General features: G+C 41.2%; 1 protein-coding gene across 1 annotated transcript; it reads right to left on the bottom strand.

Moving 5' to 3' along the window:
- Positions 1 to 980: 980 nt before the first annotated feature.
- Positions 981 to 26,261, bottom strand: LOC110170299 (nephronectin-like). The gene is made up of 13 exons (XM_055156243.1): positions 26,191 to 26,261; positions 21,515 to 21,615; positions 21,292 to 21,384; positions 14,832 to 14,951; positions 13,921 to 14,040; positions 13,245 to 13,379; positions 13,082 to 13,156; positions 10,177 to 10,839; positions 7,198 to 7,281; positions 5,045 to 5,143; positions 2,988 to 3,171; positions 1,396 to 1,480; positions 981 to 1,136 (listed from the first exon to the last, which is right to left on the bottom strand). Exons 1-13 carry the CDS (start codon positions 26,259 to 26,261, stop codon positions 1,050 to 1,052), a joined length of 1,917 nt encoding a protein of 638 aa, XP_055012218.1. The 3' UTR covers positions 981 to 1,049.

The raw sequence follows: 26,261 nt of genomic DNA, 5'->3' as shown, positions 1-26,261 counted from the left end.
TCGGAAAAATTGGACCGTTACCATAGTGATTAACAATTTAAAAACAAAATATTATGTCTTTTGAAGGTGAAAAAGTCCTCAAACCATGGCATTTCTAAAAAGACTGGAGAAGAGAGAGAGAAAGAGAGGAGGTGGGGGTTGCTCGCCCCACAGGTAGAGGTGAGAGAGGAGAGGTCAAAGTTGAAGCGTAGGGGCAGGGCAGGTGCTCTCGCGGTGACAGATGATGTTTACCTGTAATTCAACACACACCTGATCACACCTGGATTTAAGGAAACAGCAAACAGCTAAACCAGGCTAAACTAGAACTAAACCAGGACTAAACCAGGTCTGTGCTTGAACTAATCCAGTTCTAAACCAGCTCTAAACCAGGACAATACCAGGTCTAAACCAGGACTAAACCAGGTCTAATCCAAGAATAAACCAGGTCTAAACCAGGACTAAACTAGGACTAAATCAGGTCTAAACCAGAACTAAACCAAGACTAAACCATGTCTATACTCGAACTAGTCCAGGTCTAAATCAGGTCTAAACCAGGTCTAAATTAGATCTAAACCAGGACAAAACCAGGTCTAAATCAAGACTAAACCAGGTCTAAACCAGGACTAATCCAGGTCTAATCCAAGACTAAACCAGGTCTAAACCAGGACTAATCCAGGTCTAATCCAAGACTAAACCAGGTCTAAACCAGGACTAAACCAGGTCTGAACTAGGCCTAAACCAGTTCTAAATAAATTCTAAACCAGGTCTAAACCAAATGTAAACTAGGACTAAATCAAATCTTGGACTAAACTAGGTTTAACCCAGGACTACGTCTGTCTTCCCCTTGATCTACACTGACTGATGTTATGAAAAATGTAGGTTTCTACGTGTTTTTATTATAAAATATTTCAAGTCATATTACAATGTCTTCTTCTTATTATTATTATTGTACAGGTCTTTTTCTGAAACATGTTCTTTAAATACGTTTTATGGATGTTTTATCTTGGGCGAGGGAAGAAGCGGGATCTATAAAACAAACAGTCCAATCAGAGCACTGCACTGGTGTGATGTCATCTGCAAGGGCCGCGTCTGAGTCTGAGGTCGTCGATGGCGATTTGGCCCCTGTGCCCTCTCCTCCGCTCGGCCTTCACCAAAATCTGAAAAGAAATCACAGTTTACGAGTGATAAAAGACAAATATGATCGGTTTCACAGTGAGAAAGGGACGTCATTTGGGCTGTTTGGGCAGCACTTTCCTATATTACAGATCAGATCTGTGGAGAGGCGCCCCTATTCACAGAAGGAATTACTGTATTTTTGAGCGATAGAAGTACCCGTAATGAGTAAAAGTCAGACTAAACTCATGATTCAGAAGTATAATCTGTTTTTAGCCCTAATAGAAGGTGTGAGGTACTGACCCGATCGACAGAGTTTTTGTCCAGAGTGATTTGAGTTTGTCTCCAGCCGTGTCCTCCAGTCCTGCTCCAGACAGCAGAGCCATATCTGACACAACCCAGAGAGAAAGATGAGACTAAAACTACTAAATAATTGTGATGTGAAGTTATTTTGGTGATATTGTGATTCAGGACTCTGGTTAAAGCCCCACTGCGTAATATTTTAGTCAAAAAAGAGGCTAAAATAAAAGCGTGGTTTGTTTGTTTGTTTATGATTGTGTTGCACTTAAAAACCTCTTCCTGCTTTTTTCCACGGAAATGTTGGTCCTAAAATATCCCACAGGATGGCATTAAATCTAACTCCATGGAGAAATAAACTGGGCCTAAACCAAGACTAAACCAGGACTAAACCAGGACTAATCCAAGACTAAACCAGGACTAAACCAGGTCTAATCCAGGACTATACCAGGACTAAACCAGGACTAAACCAGGTCTAATCCAGGACTATACCAGGTCTGATCCAAGACGAAAACAGGTCTAATCCAACTAAACCAGGAGTAAACCAAGACTAAACCAGGTCTAAAGCAGGACTAAACCAGGTCTAATCCAAGACTAAACTGGGAATAAATCAGGACTACACCAGGTCTAAACCAGGTCTAATCCAAGACTAAACCAGGTCTAAACCAGGACTAAACCAAGACTAAACCAGGTCTAATCCAAGACTAAACTGGGACTAAATCAGGACTACACCAGGTCTAAACCAGGTCTAATCCAAGACTAAACCAGGTCTAAATCAGGACTAAACCAAAACTAAACCAGGTCTAAATCAGGACTACACCAGTTCTAAACCAGGTCTAAACCAGGACTAAACCAAAACTAAACCAGGACTAAACCAGGACTAAACCAAGACTAAACCAGGACTAAACCAGGTCTAAATCAGGACTACACCAGTTCTAAACCAGGTCTAAACCAGGACTAAACCAAAACTAAACCAGGACTAAACCAGGTCTAAACCAGGACTACACCAGGACTAAACCAGGTCTAAACCAGGACTAAACCAGGACTAAACCAGGTCTAAACCAGGACTAAACCAGGACTAAACCAGGTCTAAATCAGGACTACACCAGTTCTAAACCAGGTCTAAACCAGGACTAAACCAAAACTAAACCAGGACTAAACCAGGTCTAAACCAGGACTACACCAGTTCTAAACCAGGACTAAACCAGGACTAAACCAGGTCTAAACCAGGTCTAAACCAGGACTACACCAGTTCTAAACCAGGTCTAAACCAGGACTAAACCAGGACTAAACCAGGACTAAACCAGGACTAAACCAGGTCTAAACCAGGTCTAAACCAGGACTACACCAGTTCTAAACCAGGTCTAAACCAGGACTAAACCAGGACTAAACCAGGTCTAAACCAATAAACTAACCTAACCTATTCTAACCTAGAAGGCAACTGAGTCACCATGGTAACTGCTGAACATTCCGCAATATAGATCCACGTAGCACCCCCCCAGTGTGATCTCAGTGTAAAGTTCATATAGTAAAGATCCCTTTTTTGGCAGATACTCCACCCCAAACGGTCAAACAGGCGAGGCGTAAAATGTCTTTACCTGTGGTCCCGCCCACTTCTGAGGAAGACCTGGACCACGCCCACATGATGCCCCGTCAGCCAATGGGAGAAGGAGAAGCAGGCGGGGCCCAGGCTGAGGGGCGGAGCTACAGCGAGAGAGAGACGAGCCCCTCTGAGAGACCTCTGTCCAGGTTTAAGAGGAGGAACGGACAGGTAACGCTCACCTGGAGAAAGAGAGAGGGACGGAGGGACGGAGGGACGGAGAGAGAGACAGAGGAATAGAGATAAGAGAAAGAGAGACAGAGGGAGACAGAGTGCGGAAGACAGAGGAAGAAGGAGACAGAAAGAGAGAGATAAGAGGGAGGGAAAGAAAGAGAGAGAGATAGAGAGACAGAGAGAGAGACAGAGGGAGAGAGACAGAGAGAGAGAGAGAAACAGAGAGAGAGAGAGAGAGAGAGACAGAGGAGAGAGAGAGCAGAGAGAGAGAGAGAGACAGAGGGAGAGAGAGCAGAGAGGAGAGAGACAGAGAGAGAGAGAGAGAGAGAGAGAGAGAGAGAGAGAGAGAGAGAGAGAGAGAGAGAGAGAGACAGAGAGAGAGAGAGAGAGAGAGAGAGAGACAGAGAGAGAGAGAGAGAGAGACAGAGGGAGAGAGAGAGAGAGAGAGAGAGAGAGAGAGAGAGAGAGACAGAGGAGAGAGAGAGAGAGAGCAGAGGGAGAGAGAGAGAGACAGAGAGAGAGAGAGAGACAGAGAGAGAGAGAGAGAGAGAGAGAGAGAGAGAGAGAGAGAGAGAGAGAGAGAGAGAGAGAGAGAGAGAGACAGAGAGAGAGAGAGAGAGACAGAGAGAGAGACAGAGAGAGAGAGAGAGAGAGAGACAGAGAGAGAGAGAGAGACAGAGAGAGAGAGACAGAGAGAGAGAGAGAGAGAGAGACAGAGAGAGAGAGAGAGAGAGACAGAGAGAGAGACAGAGGGAGAGAGAGATGATAAACTACAGTCTCACAAACTAAATATGAGTGTAAAGTAAAATATACAAATGATGAATGTAAACATATCATGCATCATTTGTGCTAGATATTTATTTGATATTAATAAAAACATTTTAAGCAGCCGCCCGTAGGCCGCACGGACAGTCCCCCCGTCTTGTTCGCCGTGCAGACCGTCCCGTATGCGGCGTGGACAGTCCCCCCGTCTTGTACGTTGTGCGGGCTGCGCCACTAAACCAGAACTAAACCAGGACTAAACCAGGTCTAAAAACAGATCTAAAACCACGACTAAAACAGGATTTAGCCAGGACTTAACCATGCCGCCATACTGCCCACCTCCTCCCATACGCAACCCAATTCCTTTCACTTCTCTGTGTTTGATAGAGCTTAAGCTTAGCTTAGCTTAGCTTTTGATTGAAATCTTATACTTTTACTTGTTTCTAGTCTATATATTTTATTATATTTATTTATTTTAGGTATATTTTTAGGATTTCCAGTGTTTCCTCTGTAGGAGCCTCTGCATCAGGAGCAGAGGTCGGCTGTGGCCGCTGGGTCTGTCCTGTGGGCTCCTGGTGGAGGGTTGGTGTCTGGGCTTCATCTCTCCCCTGGCTCCTGTGGTGGTTCCTGGTGGTGGTGGACGTCTCTCTGCTCCTGGTGTAGACGTCTCCTCTGATGGTGCTTTCTCAACTGGTTCACCTGTATTCAGCCTCACATCTTACTATGTGTCGTTTTATGTATTTTACCGTGTTTGTGTGAGTGCGTGAGTGTGTGTGAGTGTGTGTGTGTGTGTTTGGGTTGTCTGGTTGTGTGGGGTCGGGCAGGTGTGGGTATTGGGTGGGTGGATGGAAATGTGGGATTATTTTAATCACTGTAAAGCACTTTGTGTTACAGTTTTGTATGAAAAGCGCTTTATAAATAAAGTTTGATTTGATTTAAGAAAGCAAAGGGCGGGCATAGGATAAAATATCGCAGATGCGAGCGGGAGTGGGACTGGAAGTTAGAATTCTTTGCGGGAGCGGGCGGGAGTGGGACTACACAGTGCGGGAGTGAGCAGGAGCAGGACTGAAAATTCTGTCCCGCGCAGACCTCTAGTTCCAAGTTCCATATCCTCCTTACCTGTTGACCCCTGAGTGGTCTCCCAGTGCAGATCTCCCTCTCGTTCAGAAAGCCAGTCACACAGTCCCCGATCAAACGAACACTCCAGAGACACAGCACCTGAAGAGAAATGATCTTGGATTATGACGTTTCAAACCCCACGGCTTTTTCTACACTAAACCAGCAAATGGTCACATACTTGTACTGTATATTTAGAGCTTTCACCTTCAACAAAACACATTGGGGGTGAGGTGGGTTAAGTGTCTTGCCCGAGAACACAAGCACTTCAGTGTTCATCTGTGGGAGCCTGAATCACACCGCCAACCCATGAGCCAGCGGACGCAACTGCCCCACCAACGAGGTTTTAACTCCAAATATAACTGTTTAATGTTTAATTAAGATGGGGCATGTAAAATGTCTGTATTAGTTGGGATGTGGTTGGATGCAGAATGAAGGATTGCGGTTTATTGTGTGATTCTCAGGATATTTTCCTTGTAGATATTATAAAAAGGATATAATCTATAGCATCATTTCATACAATATTTGGAGGAAGAAGCATGAGAATTAAATGTGATACACTTACCAAACCAAAACAGTTAGGAGGCCCAATTTACATCCCCAAAGCTCAACTCTACTATTGATCGGCCCAATTTAAAATGATGACCAGTTGTTTTTTTAAAAAGAGAATAATCAAATTGGGTTGAAGTGGAATCCTTTATGTAGTTCTATTAGACTGGAGGACGTTTTGTTTATCAATAGCGCAATTAACATGGAAAAGTTGAGTAAAAACTGCATTCTATTTACTGTATTTTCCGCACTATAAGGCGCACTTCATCATTTCATCAAAAAACGACTGCGCGTCTTATAATCCAGAGCGCCTTAGAGATGAATTTATTGGGGTGTCTTAGTACGACTTTAGTAAACTACAAAACTGCACCATTTGCAGCATTACGGCTCCCGTAGTCAGGAGCATCAGGAGTAATACATACTGTGATTCCTTTTAATGTCAAAATGCACCTGTCAAGAGACACACTTACAACACCCACTTTAAACTCAAGGCTGTTATAAAGTGAAAGTGTGAGCTGTGTGGGAGCAGTGGATGAGAGAAGGAGAACACACATTCACCAAGACAGAGAGACAGCGCCGAGCCACTTACACCACGATCTGCCAATGGATCGTGGACGCCTGGACTAAGGATCAGTATCAACTGTGGTCCGAGCTTTCACCAAGACCAGAATCATCACTGAACTGCCAGGGAACAGTAACCACACTGACTCGGATAATGACGAGAGGGATGTGGGCGTGATGGACGCTGTAATCACCCAACTGTTTGAACAATTATGACTTATTGTGAATACACTAACAATTGAGTGTCTCAGACAGTATTTTTTTTATGTGTTACAAATGAACAAAGTTGAGAGTTATTGTGAGCACGTTAAATAAAGTTTGACTGACTTATCTAACTGTTGTGTTTCATTTAATGCGCTTTATAGTCCGGTGCAGTTTATATGTGAAAAAAGTTTGAAAATAGACCATTCAGTGACAGAACACCTTATAATCCAGAGCACCATATAGTGTGCAAAATACATGGTTGGTATGGAAAGACATACATTTGAATATTCCAATCATTTTTATCTGTTTGATCTCCTTTAAATCTAAACCCGATATTTCTGAACAAATTAGGGGTACTGGTCATTAAAATTGGGTTTCTGTTGGCATTACCAACTTTTCTGTCTTGTGCTCATTAAATATCATAAAATCTTTTGAAAAACTCAGAGATGAATTTAATATTCCTGTTAAGAATTTCTACAAATACCTTCAAATTTGAAATTTTATCTGTACATTGTTAACAGAGAATAAATTTAGACCAAGTTGGACTGCACAATGATCTCAACTGTCTCACTAAAAGGAAACATTACTGAGTACAATGCAATTCTTTCAAACCATAACACCAGTGCATATAATTTTCTGAAGCAGTTGTGGGAATATGATATATGACCTATAACAAAAAGGAAGGAGCAAATTTGTCTATTTGTACACCTTGTGGCTTTATTGTGTGACCATAGGGCCACAATATGGTAAAAAAAAAAAAAGACAAAAACAAAGTGGATATAAGAAAACTGACCTTGATCTGAAAAAGCAACATTCACATAATTTGTTTGAGAGCGACTCACCTGCGTCGTCTTTAGCTTCATCTGCCGTGTTTCCCAATTCTATGTCGAATTCCCAAACCTGGTTATGCCCGGGGTGACGAGGAACTGGAAACAAAAACAAAAAAAACTTGTGTGACAATGTAAGAAGTGGACAGGAGCAGAGCCAGAAGAGCAGACAGGAGCTGACAGGAGCTGACAGGAGCAGACAGGAGCTGACAGGAGCTGACAGGAGCAGACAGGAGCAGACAGGAGCTGACAGGAGCTGACAGGAGCTGACAGGAGCAGGAGCTGACAGGAGCAGAACCAGAGGATCAGACACATACATGTAGATAGTTGTATACCAGTCAAGAGAATGTTGTGAATCAAAGTTGGGAAAAAAAAAAAAAAGTTTAAAATTACACAAAGGTTCATACTTTTAGGAATGTTTTACTGTAGCGCTCTGAGATTTGCTTGTCAAATGTAAAGTGCATTTATAGAAAATAGAAAGTACAATTATTATTATTAAAGTTGCGCTAGTAAAAGGAATCTGGAGACCATTTTTCTGAGAGTTTAACCTCCTAGAAGCCGAGTAGTAGATGGAGTAGATGAAGCAAAGAGTCCCATTTGTTACATCTACTCCATCAACGGACTCTTCACTCTCCTTCTCCTCCCCACCTTCACCCATGGCCCTTCCCAACCATCTTGAAAGCCTCATCAGATCGGGAATCAAGATGGTTCCTCTCACACCTAACATAGCACGGTCAAGGGGTCACACATCAACTATGCTGAACTCTCCCTCATACAAAACTGTGCCCATTTCACCAGTAAAGACCCTCTCAGCTCTCCCCTCTAATCCTTCACCTAAACGCCCCCCTGCTCCACCTCCTCAGCCCTCACCTGGTCCCTCACCCAAACTCTCCCCTCCTCACCTTTCCCCAAAGCTGTTATCACCAAGAGCTCGGACGCACAGGGCCTCTGCTGTGCCAGGACATACAGTCATGATAAAGGTAACATCAGACTGAGGCCCTGCGGTGGAGCTTTATCTCCAGTTACAACACATAGACGGGTTAACACAAGGACAGTTAGACTGTCTAATCAGAGAAATTTAGTTCATATTCCCTGTAAGAAGATAACATCCAGTCCTACTGAAACTAATCTGAAACTTGCTGTGTTCTTGCTATAACCTCTTTGTGTAGCTCAGTGTTTTTATATGGGTTCGGTCAAGTGGTAACGGAGGGAAACAGGGGCAGATTTTTGACATTCAAATGTCTCTTATTCAGAAACTAGAGGGACTATTGAAATAAGTAAAGTATCAGAATGTAGGAAAGAGTTACACTCCAACAGGGTCAAGTTAAACCTGTGATATTCTTTCAAGTTGTTGACAAAAAATTTAAAAACTCATGTCGGTAACGGAGGGAATGAAATATGCAGCACTTTTTGGGCAATAAATCCAAACAGTGATAACTCTTGGTTCTCACTTCCATATCCTTAACAAACTGGTTTGAATATTTTCTTCATATAGTTTTTCTACCATATGGTACAAGATTAGGCTGAAAAACCTCTTACTTTTTGAGTCATGACATTTTTTATTAAGAAAGGTCATGGTGACGGAGGGAAAAGTAACGGAGGGAAAATTGTGCAAACAAGTAGAAGGTGCAGGATTTTACATCATTTATCAGCTTTTTTCTTCTGAAAACTTTAATATTACTTCAAAATGAAAGGAAACTATTTCTATAAAATATGTCAGTCCTTCCAAGCAAATTTTTATCATTTTAAATACTTTTTTTTTTTTTTTAAATCCTGTCCCTTCATCAACAGTTCAAAGATGGAATAACACAAGATATGATGAAATACATCCATTTATTGACATGATTTTCAGGTCTTTGAAATTTGGGAAATAATTTTTGTTCCATGTTTCATACATGGTCTGTTTAAAACATATGGAACTTTAGAACCAAAAATGGTACAGAAAAAAGGTCAACAGTTTCATAAACTAGAGTACATATGTATCTGTTCAATCCATTTTTATATCAGATGTATTAACTTGAATTTTTGGCCTTGTTGTTTACTTCTGCTTGACCGGGCCCATGTGCATTGTCCCTGACAAACAAAAACTAAAACTAAACTAAACTCAATGTCACATCTTTATGTAACAAATCATTTCTAATTAATGATTTTATTTCTTCTTTTAATCTTGACTTGATATTTTTAACTGAAACATGGCTTGACAAAAACACTGGTAATGCAGTGCTAGAGGAATCAACCCCTCCCAATTTCAAATTTGAATCTGAAACACGAGCAAATAAAAAGGGTGGAGGAGTGTGTGCATTTTTTAGAGATCATTTGGTTAAACACAGGTTGTCATTTGAGATGTTTTCATCATTTGAGTAATTTCCTTCAAAATGGAGCCAAAACAATCCCCCTCCATACTCTACATAGTCATATACAAAACTCCTCAGCAAGTTTTATTGACGATTTTACTGAGATGCACAGACAGAAGATTTTTGGAAGTAACTAAAGGGCCCCTATTATGATTTTTTCTGATCTATGTTCTAATGTTGTTTCCTCATCACAAACAGACGGAGTTGTGTTTTGTTTCATTTTACACATGTTTAACACACAAACCCTGTAGATTTAGTTCTTCTCTTAAACATAAAACACTCTGTTCCACCTTGATGTCATGTGGTAATGCACTGTGTTTTTAAACTCCATACACCTTCACTAGAATCATTTCAGCTGTGGAATTGCCCCAATCTCTACTGAACAAAAGATTTTAAAAAGCTGTTGAAAATTACCACTTCATGACATCACAAGGTGGAGCAGAGCATTTTGAGCTTTGGGGATGTAGGCAAACTAATTATAAAGGGTTACTTAAACATGTGAATGAAATAAAACACAACTCCAGGAAGGATTTTGATGGGATAACAGCATTATTACATGTCTTAAAGCTCACAAGAGTTGTTTTTGCGTAATATAGGACCTTTAAAGTTCCTAAAAATGTAATCGCTTTTGGTTTCTTACTATGCACGTCTCCTCTCTGCCGATGCGTCACTTCCTTGTTGATGTGGTTGTTTACGGTCGTCGTGGGTGATGAGGTAGGTGTAGTTTTCATCATAAGAGTTGTAGGAGCTGTGGTCTGTCTTGTTGTGGTAGTTTCCTGTTCTGTGGTCACCCAAGGCGTAGTAGCAGTAGTAGTAGAAGGAATTGGAGTAGTAAATGTAGCAGTAGTGGTTTTTAAAGTAGAGGTTGTAGAGGGTGGAGTTGTAGTAGCAGCAGTAGTAGTAGTAGTAGTAGTAGTAGGAACAGTAGTAGTAGTAGTAATAGTAGTAGTAATAGTTGGAGGTGGTGTTGTAGTAGCAGTAGTAGTAATAGGTGGGCCTGTAGTAGTAGTAGCCTGCGTAGTAGTAGTAGTAGTAGTAATAGTAGTAGTAGCAACTGGTGTAGTAGCAAGGGTAGTAGTAGTAGCAGTAGTAGCAGTGGTTATAGTGGTGGGGGTTGTCCTAGTAGTAATGAGTGGTGTAGTTGTAGTAGAAGCAGTAGTAGTACTAGTAGTAGTAGTAGTTGTAGGGGTAGTTGTAGGGATTATTGTAGTAGTTATAGATGCAGTAGTAGTAGCAGGGGTAGTAGGAGTAGTAGTTGTTGTAGTTCTTGGTGCTTGGGGCTCCACTTTGACTTTGGGCATATCTGTGGAAAGAGTCGGTAATTAGACACATGTAAAACCATTAAAGCTCATTTTAAAGACCCACTGTGTAACTTTTTTGGGTGTTTTAACTACATCTTGATATACGATATATATCTCGATATCTGTACAGGAAAAATAACCCCGCAAAAACTCCTGCAAAAACAAATATGCCAATTCCACAAGGTCTTTTTTATTGAAGTGCAAGAGGTAGACAGTTCATGTAGAAACTAAGTGCGTCTGCCACATTTAAGATTACGAAAAATCCTTGATTACATAAATAATAATTTAACTGTAAAATAAAAGAAATACATATTTCCTTCTTTTCATTCATAAATAAAACAACTCAACTCAAGCTCATCTTTGCATCAACTCGTAACCGTACAACAACCATGAGCTCCTTTAGCACAGGAAGCTCAGGAGATTCCTTATTTTAACAGATCCATGTTCCTCAGCAGTGTGAGGAGCTCTGAGGTTTCCCACAATCCACTGCAGATCAAACCCAACACTTCCAAACACTATTGTACAAGTTACACTGCAGCAGATTATTAGTTAAAATCTTCTGCATAAATAAATTAAAATAAATTTTACATGACTAAACTTTACGACATATAAAGCATAACGACTCTAGAGCCACATCAAACTGTTTGAGATTCTCATGTGTTTAATGCAGTTTTGTGCACATGTGTTTACCTTTTACAGAAACGAAACTTAAAACCACATGGCTCATTTGCATAAACAGCTTGCTCCTCTGTTACTCATGTGGTTCAGCTTCTTTTGGACTAAAGGACATGACTCTGTGGAATATGAGTGTTCTCTCTGTGACAGAGGATGTGCTGCTGATGGTCTTGTCTATAAATGGTGGAAAAGGTTCATGGTGCTAGAAGCTTTTCATTGGCACCATCTTTGGGCATTCACAGCGGAAGTGAGGAGTGAATGACACACAAGTAGCAAGATCAGGTAGGCGAGTGTGTGCAGGGGCGAAAAGAGAGAAGGCAAACAAGCTAAGCAGCGATTGAATTGAATATAAGCATTATATCGATATATATGATATGTCAGAATCCATATCGAGTTTTAAAAATGTCTCGATATATTTAAAATATCGAGATATTGCCCACCCCTAGTTTGAACATGAATATTCATCACAGACAAATATATAATTTCATTTTTAATGTAGTTTCTTCATCGCAAACAGACCTGGAGTTATATTTTGTTTCATTTACACATGTTTAACACACAAAATCTTTATGTTTAGGCTGACTTTTTCTCACAAACAGATAACACGCTGTCCCACCTTTTGATGTCATGTGATAGTTCAGAAAGTGCTTCACTGTATTTACAAACTCCATACACCTTCACTAGAATCATTTGAATGATTTCAGCCCTGGAATTGTCAATCTCTACTGAACTGAAGGTAAAAGGAGCTGTTATAATAAAAAATACTGCATCATGACATCACAAAGTAGAAACATAGACTGTATATATAAGGTAAATGGACATAGTTCATGTGCTAACTGGTCTGTTCCATATAGGAAGTTCACATACGGGCTTCTCCGGCTCCTACTGACCCTGACTCCATCAACTTACATTAGAATACTGTGACCTCTCGCTGTAACTGCTGCTGTGAGCCATTTTGGTCTTAAAATGTTCGTATAAACCATAGACCGTATATTTAAGTGGACATAGCTAACGCGCTAGCCGTCGCATGCCAAAAAAACGACTGCGCGCCCCGCAATCCAGAGCGCCCAATACACAAATCCACTCGGGTGTCCCAGCACGACTTCAGTAAATTACAAAGCCACACCACCTGCAGAGCACGCAAACACACACGGAGCAGACAGCGACCGCACAGCCAAACACACCCACAGACACACTCATCACTCCACACAGACGAGGAACGGAACGGAGGAACGAACTGGCGAGTGCAATGTGCCACTTCTAGACACAACTGAACAACTGAGTCACTGCGAACACGCCGACAATCACGTTGGTCCCAGACAGCACCCTCCCTACACGCCACAACTGAACAAAGCCCAGAGTCACCGTGAACGCAAACAAAGTCAAAACCACTCACCCATCACACTGTTGTGTTTTGTTTAATGCACCTTATAGTCTGGTGCGGTTTATATGTGAAAAAAGTTTGAAAATAGACCATTCAGTGACAGTGCGCCTCATAATCCAGAGCTCCCTTTAGTGCGGAAAATACGGTAATATGGGACCTTTTAAGAAGAAAAATTTAGTTTGTACCTTTGCAGCTTCCATCTTTGCACTTGCACTTTGGAGCGTCAGGATTCAGAGAACAGAACGATCTTGAGTCCTTATCTGGTCAAGATGATAGAGAAGGTTTAATGAACAAAACTACAATAAAATACACATGAAAATAACTGGAGAATATCTCTCTGTTACTGACCGATGCAGCTGTAACGTCCGTTGATGTAGCTCAGTCTGAATCCAAAGTGACATTTACAAACGAAGCTACCGAAAGTGTTCACACATTTCCTGCGATGAGGACAGACCCCGGGGATGGACACACACTCGTTTATGTCTGAGGGATGAATAATAAAAACACTTTCACTGAGGCATCTTTTGCCTTTTGTCCAGTCTGTGTCATATTATCAATGCTAAATAATTGAGTTATTGTTCACACGAAAATATGAAATGACTGAGAAACCCTCGACTTGTAACTGGGACAAAAAGATGATTTTTCTTGATATTTGTGAGTTTGGTAGTGCAATAAAGTCCAACCACCAGTAGGACAGAGATTGGACCAATCACGTCACAGCATTGAGGTTTGGGTGGAGCCAAAAATGAAGCACCCAAACGACTCAAAACCAAAAAAACATGCAGAAGGAAGAGCTTTGTGGGGAGAGAGATGTCTGTGCTTTTCTCTCAACTGGATTTAAGTAAAGTTAGATTTTCATGCTTGATCTGTTTGTAACGCTTCGACCAATCAGATTCCAGTCATCACCATGATGCTCCACCTTTTCCAGAGCCGTTCCAGACTAATACATGTAAAACTCAAAATATCAATCTGCTTTTTAAACACAAATGGTCATATTAGGATTTTGGATTAAATCTTGTCTTACCTACACAGGTGCGCTGGTCCGGGCCGAGTTGTAACCCCGGTGACGGGCAGGTGCAGCGGACCCGCCCCTTCATGACCTCACAGCCGTACTGACAGTTAGCATGGAAACACGTGCGTGCATCTACAAAACAGTACACGTTTTTCATATTTAGTCCTATTGTTTTCATATAATACTCACACTGATTTGTAAATTCATGAATTAAGAAGAACTATGTCTGTGTGTGAGTGTGTGTGTGTCTTTTATGTTAGGTTTTGTCTTGTGCATCATTTATTCCATATTGTTAATGTCTTTACTGCTGCTGTACTTGTTCTGAGGACGTCGTCTATCCTCTTACTAAGTAAGGGTCTGTTTACATGAGAACGCTTGCGGATAAAAATGACAAAATATTTTATCAGAAGTGCCTTTCATGTAGATGGTGACGGTGTTTTTGGGGCTTAAAAACGCAAAAGTCTGAAACCACCCTCCAGATTGGAAAAGCTCTCCACCGTAGTGTTTCCGTCTACACTGCCCACACACAAAACTCTGGTCAGATCTGCTCACTGTGTACCTGTTTATGTCACATATATGCAGTACACAGAAACCTGGCATGCATACCCAATCCAATTCCACACACTTCTGCGTCACCGTATGCACACAGATTTCCTCCTGAAAACACTTGTCTGAATGCAGAATAAAAAATTAAGACGTGATGCCACTTTTGCGTCTTCTGTTCAGACCATCATCATAAACGTAGCCTGAAAGACAATCTTGTGTCTCTAAAAACTCTTCACTCAGTTAATATTCATTCACTTAAGAGTGGCAGTAAGCTACAGACCCTCTGACCACCACCAACCACTCACAATCACTTGGACCACATTCACATGGGCCCGGTGCCTTGCTCACAGACATAGCATCAGCCTGGTGATACTCACTTGCACAGGACCCGTCTGGCTGCAGTCTGAACCCGTCTGAACAGTAGCACTTGTAGCTGCCCACAGTGTTCATACAGCGGTGTTTACAGGGCCGGGGCTTCAGACCGCACTCATTCAGATCTGTGGACACAAAAAAACAGAAAAAAGAATAGACAGCAATATATATATAAAAAAACACATTTTATGTCACATTTAAACATGAATCAATGCTAGTGCAGCCTGTGCAGCTCAGTGAGGGAAATCTGGAGGTTCACTTGAGACATGGTCTGTCCATATACTAAGAATGAGACAAACTTGGATGTGTCCTCTATCTGCAGGTGAAAGCTCTAGAGACACGGCTTCAGTGGTGATGAGAATACCTTGTTAATAACTATGAGAGCATACCTACAGTTCCATATTATGCATTTTTCTGGTATTGCAAATCTCAACTGAACTAAAACTTAAAGGGACAGTCTGGACTTTTAGACATGGGGCCTCATTTGTTAGTGAGCCAGAGTGTTGGAGACATGTGGAGACACTTTTTTAGATATTTCATCCAGTCCTTGTATTTGCAGAGGTTGCTGGTGCTAGGCTAGTGCAAGTCAATGGCCATAGTTCTCCTGCCACCAAAACAGTCTTACCCACTCCACAAAACACCCGAAACAAATCTATTATTACTCCAGACTGTTGATGTGAATGTCTGTGTTGATAGAATAATATTTGAAATAAAAATTTACCTTGCAACACATGAATCATTGCTTGTTGAGGGACTATTTTCTCATATATCAGTCCGCCGCTGCCAAGCTTTCATTCGTTCAGGAAGTACGACTCGCTGCTGCTGCTCACACATAAATCCTTCAAATACAAAGTTGGTTTTACTTCTAAAATTATACTATTGAGCCAGACATTTACATGGACAGTCTGGTGTAATAATACATTTGTTTCGGGTGTTTTGTGGAGTGGGTAAGACTGTTTTTAGTGGCAGAATAACTATGGCCATTGACTTGCACTAGTCTAACACCAACAACCGCTGCAAATACAAGGACTGGATGGAATATTTTAAAAAGTGTCTCCACACGTCTCCAACACTCTGGCTCACTAGGAAATGAGGTCCCAAAATTCTGAACTGTCCCTTTAACATGAAAACTACCACTTGATGACATCATAAGGTGGAGTAGAGCATTTTAAGCTTTGGAGATGTAAACAGACTAATAACAAAGGGTTACTCAAACATTTGTAAATGACACAAACACATCTCCAGTTACATTTTTGAGGAGCTAATATATAACATGGCTTTACGTTCACAAGAGTCTAGTGTATGTAATATAAGACCTTTAATATAATACAAAATTTTAAAAAGTTATGATTTAAAAAAACAAAAAATGTGTTGGGTCTGACTGAGCCTTCTTTTTGTTTTGTTGTGACTGCTGTTGCTGTTTAACTGACTTCCATGTTTTCATTTTGATGGCTGACTCATTGCCAAAGTCAGTTTCAGTCTTTGTTTTTCCCAAAGTGCCTTCTCAGATTAACTGGCTCCAGACACACTTCACACTGCTGCTGTCATCGCCGGGGTCAAAGGTCAGAGGTTAAACTCACAGAGAGGGAAAACACACAGCACTAAAGGTAATCGCTAACACAGAGCAGACCAGGGTTAACCAAAGAGGACAGAGCTCAGGGGCTTCTCTAGAGATTTGGAAAAACATTACCAGAAGACTCAAGTACTGGCTAATAAAACGACATTCTGCTCTGTTTCTGTTCCAGTTGTATTTATTGTATTATTGTAGCACATGTGTATTTCCAGAATGATATTTCTCAGTATTTTTTTTTTAATGATATCCGTCTGGTCTCCATGCCCTCCACCGTGTCTTGAGAAAGGCTAAAGAATGGCCGCCTAATCAGAATTGTTTTAATCACTGACACATGAAATGAAGAAGCTCATTGGTCACATATCATTTAGAACAAAATCACATTTCTCTCACCTCAACAGAGCGGGATCCCAAAATCTGGCTCCAAGTAGAAACCAACCGAAAACTTCAGGTAAGTACAGGTGCCAAAAATCTAAAATCTTGGTGCCAACTTTCATTTCCTTGACTTTAAAGGGCCCATCTCGTGCAAAATCAACTTTTCAGAGCTTTCTGCCATCTAAGAGTGATGTGTGGGCCTTGTGTATGTCGCCGAAGTGGTTTTTAGATTGATTCAGCTTTTTTTTTTTAAACAAATTGCAGAGTATTTCTGCCACCCTCCCACATGACAACGAACTAGCTGCTACAACGATGAACAAAGCCAGCTACACCTATGACGCGCTAGACGTAGCAGAAAGCGCTTTGCACCCGCCCCTGAGATGGGCGGAGGAAGGGTGGCTCGCTCAGAGGCTACGTCACATTTGGAGGGCGGAGCCTGTGCTTTCTCAGGACGGGCGGGGGGATGAGCAATAGTCGACCTTTCATAGTTCCTGGTCTGTGACTGTCTCCAAGAAATCAGTAAGATTTCAGAACTATTGTCTAAAGGATGTTTCAAAACCCAGTTGTGCTTGTTTATGTGCAGAAGATACAATGTGAAAAGAGTTATTTTGAATGAGATGGGCCCTTTAAATACACCGCACCAGTTCAACAACAGCACAAGTGCTCACGTGTCTCAACTGCACTCTGTACAAATCCTTTGGCACAAACTCATGTTTAACATAGGCCTACATGTATCCAAACAAAGCAATGTGTCTCATACCAGTAAAACAGAAGACCTGATGAAACCTCGTGCAGAGTGAAACCACCCAAAAACACATCAGGTCCCCAGTGCAGGATCTTTCTCAAACTCAAAGTGCATAATAATAAATCCACATCCAGTCACAGTGTGTAGTGTGTGTGTTCATGGTGGTGTGTAAGTTAAACCAAACTCCTGGTCCTGGTAAATGTGTAAATCCATAATAAGTGTGCGTCTGCGTAATGTTGAAGCCAAACAGATAATATGAACCAAAGGACCCTTCAATACCCAGTACTGAAATGCAGGTATTGTTAAAGTACTGGTATAGAAAAAAATCAAACGGTACCAAGCCTTACAACTCAGATGAACCAAATTTAGTGCTTCGCTCATTGATTCTGCAGAAACTGTGTTTTTCAGTGCCCTGTCATGTTTTTTTTTTCCTTTATTTTCTCCTCATAAACATATTTTTTTTGATACAGATGGACCATGTGTGTCTCTGATTGGCTAATCCACCTGTCAAATCACATTCATCTAAACTCTGGGAGATTCACAATGACCAGACTCACATGTTCGTAAAGTGCTAAAGAAGTTCTAAGCAATTAAATCAGTTAACAATATAAACATGCTTAAGTTTATGAAACACTTCTTGTAAATCTCACGTTCAAACACCGAAGCAGTAGGTGGTGACTTACCGACAACTAATCTCTATAAACATGTGAAAACAGTCCCTGACACCTCTGTGTATTATCAGGAGTCTGGAGGCACACGCGCTGGACGTGTTTGTGTGTAATCACAGGATTAGAGTCAGGTTTAAAAACAGAGTCAGGCTTTCTCCTCAGGTGATCCTCGCCGCAGGAATGTGCCTCTGCAGCTCCAGTTAAACACACACCAAGGCTGAGTGTGACTGCGGCTGAAGTCTGCTCAGGTTTCACATGTTTACAGTGATCAGACTGAAACTAATCTGACCCATTTGATTGTTTGTATAGCTTCAGTATAATATTTCAATATACATTTCTATTTTTTATCCATATTTTCTTATTTCATGATTAATTTGAATGATCTTGTCTGATCTTGGGCCTGGTTAGTGCTTAGATGGGAGACCACTGGGAATATTGGGTGGCACGGAAGGTTCTGGGTTCGATCCCCGGGTCGCCTGGGCCTTTCTGTGTGGAGTTTGCATGTTTCTCCCTGTGTCTGGATGGGTTTCCTCTGGGCGCTCCGGTTTCCCCCATTAACCCAAAACATGCTCCATAGATCTCCAAGAATAGTTAATAGCTAAGGTCAGTTAAATACAATCAACCTGGTACAACCTGGTGATGCTACAACCTGGTACAATGCATCTCTCCTGTTAAGGTTAACCAGCAACCCAAAACATGCTCCAGGTCTCCATGAACAGTTGATAGTCAAGGTCAGTTAAATACAGTCAATTCAATCATTGTGTCCTTAGGCAAGACACTTCACCCACATTGCCTAGTATGAAAGTGGTGTGTGTGTGAGTGGTGGTGGTGGTCGGAGGGAACCGATGGCGCTGATTGGCATGGCAGCTGCGCTTCTGTCAGTCTGTGCCAGGGCAGCTGTGGCTACAATAGTATCTTAACATCACCAGGTACAGAGTGAATTAATAATGCTGAATAATGCTGTGTAAAGTGTCTTTGGGCACAAAAACTGTCTGTGAAAAGCTGTATATAAATAAAGACTTACTTACTTAATGTAAAAATTGTGCGCTGTCCCTGTCTCAAATACCGTATTTTCCGTACAATTAGTCATTCTGGATTATGAGGCGCACTGCCACTGAATGGTCTATTTTCAAACTTTTTTCACAAATAAACTGCACCAGATTTTAAACGAAACACAACAGTTCAGTGGCTCAGTTGGACTTTGTTTGTGGCGTTCACAGTGACTCTGGGCTTTGTTCAGTTGTGGCGTGTAGGGAGGGTGCTGTCTGGGACCAACGGATTGTCGGTGTGTTCACAGTGACTCAGTTGTTCAGTTGTGTCTAGAAGTGGCACATTGCGCTCGCTTTTCCGGTTCGTTCCTCCGTTCCGTTCCTCGTCGGCGTGGAGTGACGAGTGTGGCTGTGGGTGTTTGTCACTGTGTGGTCGCTGTCTGCTCCGTGTGTGTTTGTGTGTGCTGTGGGTGGTGCGGCTTTGTAGTTTACTGAAGTCGTGCTGGGACACCCGATTGGATTCGTGTATAAGGCGCTCTGGATTGTGGGACGTGCAGTCGTTTTTTGATGGGGTTGGAGGATTAAGAGCGCGTCTAATAGCCCGGAAAATATGGTAAATAAATAAATCTACAGAAATCTATTGTGCCACAGTGGAGCAGCTAATATGCATACTGTTTTTGTGTCCTTAGTTCACCTTGTCTAATATGTGTGTGAGTGTGAACGTTGAGTGTTGGTGGTGGTCAGAGGGGCTGATGGCACAGACTGGCAGCCTCACTTCCCTCAGTCTGTGACTACAGCAGTATTTTATAGTACTTAGTAGTACAGCAGTATACCACAGAACATGGAATGAAGAGGTAACACACAATAAGTTCAATTGAGCAATAGAAGATTAATGCACTGTTATTATTTTAAATGAATCAAGATGAATAGTAATTTCATTTAATTATATTTCATTAGTGATCTTTAATCCATGTTATAATGCTGTAACCACATTAAAAACATGCCCGGAGTTGTGTTTGAGTAACCATTTATTATTAGTATGTCTACATCTCCAAAGCTCAAAATGCTCTGTTCGTCCTTGTGATGTCATCAAGTGGTAGTTTTCATGCAAACTGCTACGTTTTATCTTTATTTCAGTAGAGATTGGAAATTCCAGGACTGAAAAATCCGTGTATCATTTGTTCATTCGTTTTTCAAAAACAACTGTTTTCTTCACTATTTGTCTCCAAAACCAAAATGAAAAAACAAATAACGATAATTTTTTTCAGTTTTCGATTTTGTGTTTAAATGAAGAATGGAAAAAACGGATAACGACCGTTTTCCATTTACGTGACTGCGATGCTGGACTTTTACACTGCATACGAACTGAACCAGGACTGATCCAGGTCCAGGACCAGACCAGGACCAGACCAGGACCAGACCAGGACCAGACCAGGACCAGACCGGGACTAGACTGGGACCAGATCGGGACTGAGACCGAGACCAGGCCGGGACTAGACTGGGACCAGACCGGAGGCTCAGAGCCCACGGCAGGGCCGGAACTCGAACTTGGGGCATGGACCCTGCGGCGACTCAGAGTCAAAGCTCGGAGTCCGCTCTGATCCCGCTCTGGTCCCGGTCTCAGTCCCGCTCTGGTTCCGGTCTGGTCCCGGACCTGGATCAGTCCGTATGTGGTGCAAAAGTCCGGCATCGCAGTCACGGAAGTCACGTAAACAGGAAACGGTCGTTATCGGGTTTTTTTTCCCATTTTTCATTTAAACACAAAATCAAAAACTGAAAAAAAAAAATTTATCGTTATCCATTTTTTCATTTTGGTTTTGGAGATAAATAATGAAGAAAACTGTTGTTTTTTCGTTTTCTTATTTTTGGTTTTATATTGAAAAATGAATGAACGATTGATACACGGATTCTGAAATAATTCAAATGATTCTAGTGAGGCTGTAAGGAGTTTACACATGATGGATGAGGCTGATGGCTCCTGTGAACCCAACCTGGACCACTGAGTTATTCTAAGATCTTTGGTTTCATTCCCAGACCGAGATACAGAGCTGTGGTCACAATTTAATTTAATTCAATTTCCCCTAAAACAAACCCACAGGACTGGTGGAGTGTTGGTACCTTGGTTGCAGGTTTTCCCGGTGAATCCAGGTTCACACTGACATTGCCCTGGAGCAACGCACTCTCCGTGTTTACAGCCGTGAGGACAGTGAGCTGCAAATACAAAAAAATATATATAGATTAAATAGGACTAAAAACAATAACTGCCACTAACCATTCACGATTTCACATAAATTAAATAGCGAATTCTCATAATAATCTGCTTTACTGTGGGTGTTCTTACGTTGACAGCGGCCGTGCTCCAGACTCCAGCCCCAACAGCACTCCACGCTGTTGCCGTAGCGACACAGGCCATCAGACAGCGCCCCCCGCAGGTTAACCCAGCTGTAACACAAAAACATATTTAGAACTATCATTATTATTATTATTTATGTGCAGTTATTATTTATGTTAACTTTTTTGTGATTATAAATTGAATCGAAATGACTTAAACATGTAAATAAGTCACTTTCCTGGTGGAAGTACTTGCACGTCTCCATGGAAGTATTATTGCTATGTCTGGCCGGAATTTTTCACCCTGGGGCATTAAACACCTTATTATTATACGGGTGCGATTTGTTGTTCAAAAATAACCACAGACCTGATCCATAACAGCCTGGAGGAGCCATCTGTTTGTATCCATTGAGTTAACATTAATTAACCTTGTGCAGCAAGATGGATTCTCATGATATCTGTGAGTTTACAAAATCTTAAGATGCCCTCGTTGCACAGTTAATCATCCGGCATCCGGCATTGAGGTTTGGGTGGAGCCAAAGGTGAAGCGTCCAAATAAACCAACAAACATGGCACAGCAGACAGATGTACTTCGTTCTTTTTTAGTGTCAGTTCTACAGGAATATTTAGTCTGTGAAAAACGTGCAGAAAAAAGAGCAGAATGTGCCTTTGTGGACAGGGGACATGTCTGTGGTTTTCCCTCAACTGGATTTGAATAAAGTTAGATTTTTCGGCTTGTCCTGATGTTATGAATCAATTGAATTGAATTCAATTGAATCAAGTATCAATTTCATTTCTCTCCAGTGACTAGGTCAGGAATCAGAATACACTAGACAGTTTGCAAAAACCCCGGAAGTGCAAGTCCGGGCACCAGCCAATCAGCGAAGAACCATAAATTCTGTGTTGGCAACGATTTCCGAGATCAAGAATTTAAAGCCGGAACAAAGAGAATGTTTGCTGAACTTTATCAAAGGAAAAGACTTGGGAAAAGCTTAATATACCATTTATCCCATCCATCCATATTAGCGGCGCATTACATATGTCACTACCAAATAGCAGCGACTGGTTAAATTAAAAAGTACCCGCCTACCGTCGAGCAAACATATTCTAATGCTGCGAGGTCAGACGGTTTCCACGAACCGGCTGATGAATCAGGATACTGTTATGACAGTTCAACCATCAGATTCAAACAGTCGCCATGACACTCTGTGATTTCCTGATCTCTTTCAGTAAGAGCCGTTCAGATCGATAATGTATAGAACTACTATCGTAATACTCAAAACTGGTCTTGGTCTTGAGGTCGGCCTTGAGACTGCTTTTTTATGGTCTTGGTCTCGTTTCAGACTCAAGCGCATTTGGGCTCGGTTTTGTCTCAGTCTTGATGGAGCTTGGCCTTGGTCTTGTCTCAGACTCGAGGTCTGACACTGGACGAGTGCGATCATATTTCACTACAGTCTGTAAATGTGCAGAGGCTCAATATCACTGTCAGTAACTGTAAATGTTATGAACTTGCAAAAAAAAAAAAAAACTTGATTCACTCTGAAGTTGTTTTCTGTAAAGTGCCGGGGGAAGTTCTCTTAAAAAAAGGGTTCTCAAACTATGGGTCAGGGTCCAAAAAAGGAGCGCAGAGAGTTTAAGTGTGATATAATTTGCTTGACTTATTTTAGGTCTAAATTAACACTAATCAGATCAAATGGAGATAGATTTATAAAAAACATTGATATATTTGAGCCAAAATAACTGTATAATACAGATAAATGTGGGAAATGACAAAGATGGTGTCAATTTAGTCTCGGTCTTGTCTTGGTCTCGGCCTTTAAAAGTCTCAGTCTTGTCTCGTCTCGACTCTCAGAGGTCTTGGTCTTGTCCTGGTCTCGGGACTCTGTGGTCTCGGACTGGTCTTGGTTTCGATTAGTGCGCTCTTGACTACAACACTATGTAGAACTCAGAACTCAGAGAATTCAGAGTGACACACAGATCACTCTGGTGTGAGTCAGGTAAAAGATAAATACTACACTGTGAAACATTTTAGGCAAAGCAAAAACATTTCCATGAAAACAAGTAGACGGCCCTCCACCATAAAAGCTACACACTATACCTTTAACTGTTCTCGCTGTAATGTAATATTGTAATCGTCTAAGTGGGGTATTGGAGGCAGTTTATTGGTGGAGGGGCCAGTCTGGACCAGCTCTGCATCCTGGGCACGTTCCACCTCAGATCAGGTCTCGACACGACTCCTCACATACTTTCCCCTCTCTGTCTGTGTCATCGTCTGCTCACATCAGTCTAACCACGCAGCGGGAAAGTGTCTTGCCCAAGGACTCCAGACAAACACACTGTAGGAGGAGTGCGATTTGTAACGTGATAACGACAGTCAAATTTTAAAGTCCTTTTTGATACTAAGGAACAGGCTCGATACTGGATACCGTTTCCAATACCACGATGATAACAAAAAACATTCTTTATTTAAGCAACAGAGTTTGCTTTTCACCTGCTTGTCTCCATGGAGATGTAATTGCTTTGTCTTGAATGTTAAACAGTATGGAAACAAATAATAGAGACAAGGTACTGGTCAGATCTATGGAGAAGCAAACCTGCACAAAGTAATAATTAGTGTTTTCAAGGTATTTTTGAACTTTCATGGCAACAAAACAAAATCTAGCCATGTTAAGATGACTTGAATTAAGAAAGTTTTATCATGATTTGAGTAAATTTCACTAGACAAGTAAAATTATCTGCCAGTGAAACAACAACTTTTTGCACTTAAAATAAGAAACGAAACTGAAGGTTGCTTGAATTAAGAAAAGCACACTTATTCCATTAGTAGATCATTTGACTTGTCAAGTTGAATTGACTCAAATAACATCAAATGATCTTAATTTAAGTCATTTTTTCTTACCTAAATATTGTTTTTTTTCCAGTGTTAAAACATCAGTAATAGACGCATCAAGAATCTCAGACTTCCGATCATTGTGCAATTCATACTGGGAAGGATTTTCCGAAAAAGTGAGTATCAAACCTCCATGTTTGTTTTCCCAGTGGGATGTGTCTATTGACAAAGTCAGTCTTTTCTAGTCTTTTGAACCATATCACTTTTGTTTCTGGTTCTGATATTGTCATATTTTAGTTTTGGGATTCGAACATTGTAATTGTGTGGTTGTTGGATCCTAACAGCGGAAAACAGCTTGAGAAATTTGTTTATGAAATTCATAAATGCAAAAGTGAATCAGATGTGTGTAACTGCAAACCTCTGTTCAAACTGTTTCTCTTCCCAACAGAATTGAAAAATAGTGAAAGGTGAAGATGATGGGCAGGATTGATCCACAGGAAGAACCAAAAAGGAAACTTCTGACTGCCTAAATCATCCTGAGTTTGCAGTGAAAATTTTGTATGTGAAGCGCCAACAAAGCAGATCCCATTTGTTAAGTGAGAGGTGCAGAAGACAAACAGACTGAGCTGCACTTTCTTGTTCTTGTGGTTTTACAGCAACATCACGTCTTGGTCGCTTTGCAGTGGAAGGTGTTTCTTGGAGAACAGCTGGTGCCTTTCGCTTTGGCAATGACTTTTTAAATTTGTAACCAAGATGGAGCGAGGGATCTGGATTTTGCTTTGATATGTGGAGCACCATCTGATTCCCTTTTGCATTTATGGAGTTCGCAAACAAATTTCTCAAGCCGTTTTCCGCTGTTAGGATCCAACAACCACACAATTATGATGTCCGAATCCCAAAACTAAAATATGACAATTTTACAAACAAAAGTGATTTGGTTCAAAAGACTAGAAAAGACTGGCTTTGTCAATAGACGCATCCACCTGGGAAAACAAACATGGCGGTTTGATGCTCACTTTTACGGAAAATCCTTCCCAGTATGAATTGCACAGTGACCGGAAGTCTGAAATTCTTGAAGCATCTATGGAGAAAAGAACCTTAGAATTTACATAGTGCACCTTTAATGATCATAGGCTGTAATATTCTAACATAGCTGAAGGATATGTACAATTTAGAACACTATATGACCCATACATTTAAAGGAGACGAATGACAAGTATGAAAGGACCAGCAAAAACACTTAAAGATCCTAAATTACACAAAACAGAATTTATTCTAACATGGCTTAACTAATTTAAACCATGTTAGAATGCTGCTGCCTACCCAAAAACATTATTATTAGTCTGTCTACATCTCCAGAGCTCGAAATTTTCAGTTCCACCTTCTGACAGCTACCTTTAGTTCAGTAAAGATCGGCAATTCCAAAGCTGAATTTATCCAAATGATTCTGGTGAAAGTGCACGGAGTTTAAAAACACAGTGAAGCACATCCGGTATTACCACGTGACATCACAAAGTCACAAAGAGAAGAACACAGTCTAAATATGCAGGATTTGTGGGTTAAATATGCGTGTGAATGAAACAAAACACAACTCCAGGTATGGTTTTGATCTATTTTTTAAAAAGTTTTGAGCTCTTAAAACTTTTCACGGTGTGGTGTCACGTGTGGCCCTCATCACAAATAGGTCATATTCTAATTAATCATTGCTAGCCAAATTTAAACAGGTCTCTATCTTAATAACAGGCTACTATATAAACATGTAGATGCGTGTTACAATAGGTTTAACAGTCTGAAGTCGTAAAGCCAAATAATCCGTAAAAAACATCCACCGCAATCCGCTCCGTACCACCGCGTACCTGTCCAAGCGCTGCCCGCTGCTCCACGCGCTCCACACGGGCACCAGAGCGAGCCACAGCCGGGGGAACAT

Source organism: Boleophthalmus pectinirostris, unplaced genomic scaffold (assembly GCF_026225935.1).
Source record: "Boleophthalmus pectinirostris isolate CB_2022bp ecotype Guang Dong unplaced genomic scaffold, ASM2622593v1 HiC_scaffold_20, whole genome shotgun sequence".
Lineage (NCBI taxonomy): Eukaryota > Metazoa > Chordata > Actinopteri > Gobiiformes > Gobiidae > Boleophthalmus > Boleophthalmus pectinirostris.
Note: the sequence above shows the minus strand (reverse complement) of the source record. Positions and strands in the feature narration are given on the sequence as shown.